At 36.9% G+C, this 6,408-nt stretch overlaps 2 protein-coding genes and 1 non-coding gene across 3 annotated transcripts; 1 reads left to right on the top strand and 2 right to left on the bottom strand.

Annotated features, from left to right (window-relative positions):
• Positions 1–332: 332 nt before the first annotated feature.
• On the bottom strand, positions 333–2,678 carry LOC111811704 (BTB/POZ domain-containing protein At3g22104). Its single transcript, XM_023698713.2, has 3 exons — positions 2,420–2,678; positions 1,047–1,949; positions 333–978 (listed from the first exon to the last, which is right to left on the bottom strand). The coding sequence occupies exons 2-3, from the start codon at positions 1,926–1,928 to the stop codon at positions 535–537; spliced, it is 1,326 nt and encodes a 441-aa protein (XP_023554481.2). The 5' UTR covers positions 1,929–1,949; positions 2,420–2,678; the 3' UTR covers positions 333–534.
• Positions 2,679–3,060: 382 nt separating this feature from the next.
• Positions 3,061–3,142, top strand: TRNAS-CGA (transfer RNA serine (anticodon CGA)). Its single transcript has one exon. It is a non-coding gene; the product is annotated as a tRNA-Ser (tRNA).
• Positions 3,143–4,260: 1,118 nt separating this feature from the next.
• On the bottom strand, positions 4,261–5,906 carry LOC111811709 (scarecrow-like protein 32). The gene is made up of 2 exons (XM_023698720.2): positions 5,442–5,906; positions 4,261–5,316 (listed from the first exon to the last, which is right to left on the bottom strand). Exons 1-2 carry the CDS (start codon positions 5,828–5,830, stop codon positions 4,428–4,430), a joined length of 1,278 nt encoding a protein of 425 aa, XP_023554488.2. The 5' UTR covers positions 5,831–5,906; the 3' UTR covers positions 4,261–4,427.
• Positions 5,907–6,408: the final 502 nt, after the last annotated feature.

Below are 6,408 nucleotides of genomic sequence, written 5' to 3'. Positions count from 1 at the left end.
TGAGCCATTACAAATGGCATCAGAGCCAAATACTAAATGAGGACATTGGACACATAAGGAAGTAGATTGTGAGATCCCACATCTAGCAATGTGCCAATGAGGATATGGGCCTCAAGGGGGTGGATTGTGAGATCTCGCATCGGTTAAAGAGGAGAACGAAACATTCGTTATAAGGGTGTGAAAACCTCTCCCTAATAGACGCACTTTAAAATCATGAGACTAACGACGATAGGTAACAGGTTTCAGTTTAAAAGCTATTACAATTTTGATGCATTGGATTGTAGCTTTTGTCAAGTTGCAACTTTCAATAAAAAGAGGCCTCAAAACGAGAGTGACATCGAAAAAGACTCGACCATCAGCTTTCAATCTCGTTCACACCATAACTTTGCAGCAATAATTCACGAGAATAATTGGGTTTGTGGATAAACCCATCATCACCTTCCTTGTTCTTGTTCTAACTTTACAACCAAACTCAATCTGCTAAACACACAGAGAAAGCTGTAAGAACAGCAGAAGAACAGAGCACATATTTCACTATGAACATAGCTTAGGCAATGATTTAACTTGACAATGACTCGAAGCCACACGAGACTTCAAAATCTTTCTCATTTGGGTCTGCATTTTTCTACACAGCTTCTCCAATTCCACCACTCTCCATTGCATTCCTTCCAATTGAACTTTGAATCTCTCATTATCAGCAGGAACAACATCAAACTTCCCATGATACAGCACAATTTGTTCTGAAGATTTCTCTTCTTTTGTGAGATTATGAGGCCAGTTTATCAGAGATTTTGAGTAGTTTATGTTTTCAAGTAAGCTTTCCGTCTCTGGTTTCGGACTTTCGGGTATCGACCGAGTCGATCTCGATCGGAATTTCGTGTTCTTAGAGAAATGAATACCAACTTCATAGGAGAGCTTCTTGTGGTTCAATGCACAGCTTATTTTCTCCTTCTCCTCTTCTGTCATTCCTGCATGCATCTACCAAAACTAAACAACTTTAGTTCCAAGCTACGAATTTAAACAAACTACATGAGCTAAGTTAATACCTCAAAGTACAGATCTATGGCATGGTACATTTCATCATAGGACTTCCTGGCCGAGTCAGGAACGGCTAATGCAAGAGCGAGGAACCTCGACGACTTAAGACACGGATCGGGTGCGACCTCAGCCATGTATAAGTCCATCAAATTAGCAGCTTTACTTAATTGAGATGCTTGATTGAGTCCTCCTGATAAAAATGCCTTGAACAGTCTAAGAACAAGTTTGACATCATATAGGTAGTTTGCTCCACATGGGGAAGGAACAAGCAAATTGTCCAATGTAGCATGACTCAACCTTGAACCAATCATGGCCTCCAACCTATTCTTGCTGTCTTTATTTATGTTCAAGCCTAAGGAAACTCGCAGAATGTCGAATAACGCCTTCAAAGACAGCACGTTTTCATCGAGCGTGTCGAGCATATCGACGACAGACTCGATTACTTTCCTCTTTTCATCAGTAGCTGCAGTAAGGAACTTGGATTTCTGGAAATGAATGAGGAATTTGCTTAGAAGAATTTGGTCGAACTCGAGCAAGATCATGGATTGAACAAAGATTTCAAGAGATTCAGTGGTGAAAACCAATAGATCATCAAACCACCAAGTTGTGGAAGCAGAATTTGTCTTTAAGCTTTCAGTGCTTTTGCTATCACAAGATAAACGAAATCTTGAACTATTAACAGATGAAGCAGATGAACTTGCACCATTATCAGCCAAACTGATCTTTTGGCAAAGCAAATCCATGCATTTTTTCAGCATAGTGGATGAGTTTGCTAATGATTCTTGACATTGCTTCAAAGCAATCAGAAGCTCTGACCATGTCCAGTACTTGATCTCCTCAAAAGATTTCTGGGTTTTTACAAGATCAACGAATTGTGTAGCCTTTTCCATGAATTCTGCAGCTCAATCAGTCTGAATACGAAGCATTAATGTAACGAACAAGTTCAGAAGCGAAGAACAAGAAGGAGAGAAAGAAAGTACAGTGCCTTAAAGTTGCATAGAAACAAAGAAACATTACACTGTTCATGAACAGAAGATAAGGAAATCAAAAGAAAAGGCCACCCAAAAGGGGGAAAAGTTCTTCTCTAATGTAACTTTATTACAAACATAGAATGAAATAAATAAACAATGAACACAATGAATTGAGAGCAACAAAAAAGTGGAGGTGGAAGTGTGAAGTATATACAGCAAAGCAGAAAGAGAAGTATGAATGATCGTTGAAAGCAATAAATGGCACAAGAAACATGTCCCTTAATCATCTAAGCAAAGAAAACCAATGAATGCCCCATGATACCCATCAGAAGGCAGTGGCATAGTTGATTGAATTGGAAGACAAAAAGCATTAAATGAAGAAGAGGAAATGAATGGTCACGAGAAGAAACCTCCTGAAGTAGAAGAACAAGGAGATGTGGGCATGACCCACATGAACACTGGCGGAAAGGGGCACGTAGACAAGGTCAATGGAGGAAGAAGAGCAAAAATGAAGTGGGGTTTCTGAGAATTGCATCAACAAAACTGGGAACGAGAAGAATGTGAATGAGGGTTTGAAATGGCGTCGTTGATAGGCATTAGCCAACAAGAAGAATATTTGTTTTTTTAGCGAGACAGGAGAACAGGGTACGTCAAACAGTTCCTCGATGGGCGATGCCAATGCCAATGCCAAAAAGAGGGGACACAAAGGAGGAATTAGAAACTCAATCTGACATTCCTGCAAAAGATAAAATTTATTCTTCATGATTTTTGTATTATTACAATGTAACCATTTATAATAATCTTTTGAAACCACTAAAACTTCAAAACTTTATTGTCTTGTCTTGCTGGTGGCTTTCTCGTTAGACATGTCATTCTGGAAAAACCCAACATTTCAGGGGTTTAAACATTTGTTTTCCATTATAATTTTGTGTTTTTCCGAATGCAAATGCAAGAGCAGAATCGTGTCTAGCCAGAAAAAAAAAACGATTTTTGCAGAAAACGAAATGAGGTAATATTATTTTTATATTTAGTTGTCGAGGTTGAAACAAAAGTCGATATGTCCGAGTGGTTAAGGAGACAGACTCGAAATCTGTTGGGCTTTGCCTGCGCAGGTTCGAATCCTGCTGTCGACGGTTTTTCCTTTCTTTTTGTATTCCATGATTCACTTCCTTTTTTTTACGGTTTTATTTTACTTACGGTTTACATGCTAATTGAAGTTTTTGTATTTTAAAATTTATTTTAATTATTTTAATTATCCTTTTTTATGCAAATTTTTATTTTACTTATGATTTTAATTATTTTAATTATCCTTTTTTATGCAAATTTTTATTTTACTTATGGTTTACATGCTAATTTCTGAAGTTTTTGTATTTTAAATTTTATTTTACTTGGATGGATTTCTTTATTTGTATGTTTTATAAATATTTATAAAATATATTTGTTGATTAATTCTAAATATCAATATCAAACACTTCAATTTTATACGTATAGATACTCTAATCTTTTGAGGGTCAAACTTCGACCCAAAGTTAGAAAAGTGGAGAAAACTTTAAATGATATATAAAAATAGAAATTTTATTTTAAATTATAAAAGAATTTAAATATGTCCATATCAAGTGTTTAAAGAGACAACTCGAAATTTGTTGGGCTCGGTGGATAATTTCTGCTAATTTGAAAACCAGTTGTAAACTTTCTTTATTAATATGTTATGAATTAAAAATTGAAATTTATAAGTTATTAAACGTTTATATAAGTTTAATAGTTTTTATAATTATTTATTATTATTTAACAGAAGAATATTTTTAATAATAATAATAATAATAATAATAAGCCTACAAAACAAAAAGTCAAGGGATGGGCAATCTAGCAGGTCCACAGGGAATAAACAGTATAATCAGTAGATATTGTCTTATTTTATTGGATCCGATTCGTTATATTCTTTTTTTTTTTTTTTTTTTTTTTCTGAAACCTGGAAATCGCCGCCGCCCCACGACGGCGACATTTCATAGCCACCGTCGGCCACACATAATCCCAGACATAGCTCCACCAATTTGAATTTTAAATTGCACAACCACAGATTTCCTATCTTCTGTTTCAATCAGTTTTGACTTTTTCATATTCTCTTGCTCCCAATTTTAAAGAGTAAAATTCATTTTGTGAGATTAATACATTAATTGTGTTTTGATTTAAACTTTATATATACATAATAATTATGTAAAATTTATGTATCCTATAAATTTAAGAAACGCTAGACAGGAAAATAAAAATAAATTTATTTGAAGAGACTGCTACAACAATGTGGCTAACCATATTAATTGAAGTAGCCTTTTTAGACTCGGGATACACTGTTCCTAAAGATAGCCTCTAAGATCACTGGACCACTAGAACTAGAACCAAAACCTTCGAGCCACACCAACTTTATCTAGCCAACTCATCAGTAACCCAAGCTGTGACAAACACAGAATTGTGGCCCTTCCACGTCAGCACCAATGTATCTTCTTCCCTCTTCATCCCCCATCCACTGGCCTGCTCTGCCAACAAGGCCTTCAGCTCAGCTTCCACGTCATCACAAAACGGTACGTTTAAGTACCCACCATTCCTCATTCTCTCCGAAACCTTCACACAACTTTCCAATCTCTCAACTCTTTGTTGCCCTTCAAAGCCAATAATGTTTTGGATTCGTTGCCCGATGTCAGCCTCATACTCGAGCCTCTGCGCGCTATCTTTTGGCAAGAAAGTTTCGAGCGCGTCAAAGGGTATCCAAAAATAGTTAAAACATGTTGTAATTCTCGAGGCGAGACTCGAGTCACTCATGTCGGAGTCTTCGTCAACCACCACCATGATTCGTGGGTTGAGGCTTTTCGTCGCGTTAATAAAATCGTCTTCTTCTTCTTCTTCGTCGTCGTTCAACATGTATCTTAGCCAATGTTGACAATTTATGACCAAGGCCTCGTCCTCTTCGAGGCTTAAACTTGAAGGATCAATGGAAGTATTGTGGTTATCAATGACATTGAATTGAAATGGGATGTTTTTGGAGTTGGCGAATTTGCTTAAACAAAGGCCAATTTGTTGTGTGGAGATATTGAGTAAAGGAGGAACGGATGGCCTAAAAGATGGGACAGTGATGCGAAGGGAAGGAGGCCCTTGTGGCCTTTTGGATAAGGCGTCTATTAGGGTTGGCCATTGCATGCAATGAGAAATGCTGAAATCTAATATGTGAACTTTTGGGCACCTTTGAATTGCCTTGTAAATCGCGATGTTCGCTGCACAAAACCCGAACCGATACCACGGAATCAAATCTACGTATCTGTTTGAAGAAAATTCCGAAACATAAAGTTAGTATTAACACCAACATAGCTCAATTGTAATAGCTCAATCACACCGCTAGCAGATAACATAAGTAACTTAAGTTTTCAGTGGTATGAATCTCACCTGGCGAGCTCGGTCACTGACATGAACCTCGTGTCAATACGGGTACTACTTCCATTAAAATTCATCGGTGTCGGTGTCAGAGTCGGGGTTGGACAAACCCTAGAGGCTCTAGAAATCAAAGCCCTCAAAAACCAACAAGTGAGGCGTTGGTTGGGGTCGCCAACCGGGGAGGCGACGTTATTGAGAACCCACATAACCTGCTGAGCAAGAGTGACATCGTGGCTCTCGAGGGCACCGGCGCAGTGAAGCAGAAGCTTCTCAATACAGCCACCGTCTAGGCTCCCAAGGCACCCCTTTAGCGCACCAGAAAGAGAAGTATGAGGGGTGTTCAAAATCGTTGAATTATGCACTGAAATTGAACTCGTTTTCCCCTTCAATTCTGCCCTCATTTTTTCAGTAAAAAGGATAATTGTTACACTTCATACATAAACATCTCAGATTTTAGAGAGAGAAGAAGTGGTTTATATTTTCTGTAAAAGATGGAATTTTTGGTTTCTGTATATAAATATTATCCATATTTATTCTCACCAATAATGGCTTCCACATGTATACAACGACTAACATGTTGATGACATATAGTAGATAATGTCTTTTTTTTCTTTTTTCTTTTTTCTTTTTTCTATATGAATGGAAATATGAAAAAGATTATATATTTTTTTAAAGTACTATCGGTTTGATGATAAAAGTCCCACATCGGCTAATTTAGAGAATGGTCATGGATTTATAATCCAGAAAAGCAAAACTATGAGAGCTTATGCTCAAAGTGAACAATATCATATCATTGTAGAGAATTGTGTTCGTCTAACAACATATTTGTGGGTTTGCATATATAAGAAAATATGAAAATGATTAGAGGATACATATTTCTCTTTAACATGTTTTATGGTGTGTAAATGCGACCAAATCCTTATTAACACTTAAAATTGTTGTGTCTTTGAAAAACCTATTTCAAAGGAAGTCGTTCGAG

Source organism: Cucurbita pepo, chromosome 15 (genome assembly GCF_057944985.1).
Source record: "Cucurbita pepo subsp. pepo isolate OVF chromosome 15, ASM5794498v1, whole genome shotgun sequence".
Taxonomy (NCBI): domain Eukaryota; kingdom Viridiplantae; phylum Streptophyta; class Magnoliopsida; order Cucurbitales; family Cucurbitaceae; genus Cucurbita; species Cucurbita pepo.
Note: the sequence above shows the minus strand (reverse complement) of the source record. Positions and strands in the feature narration are given on the sequence as shown.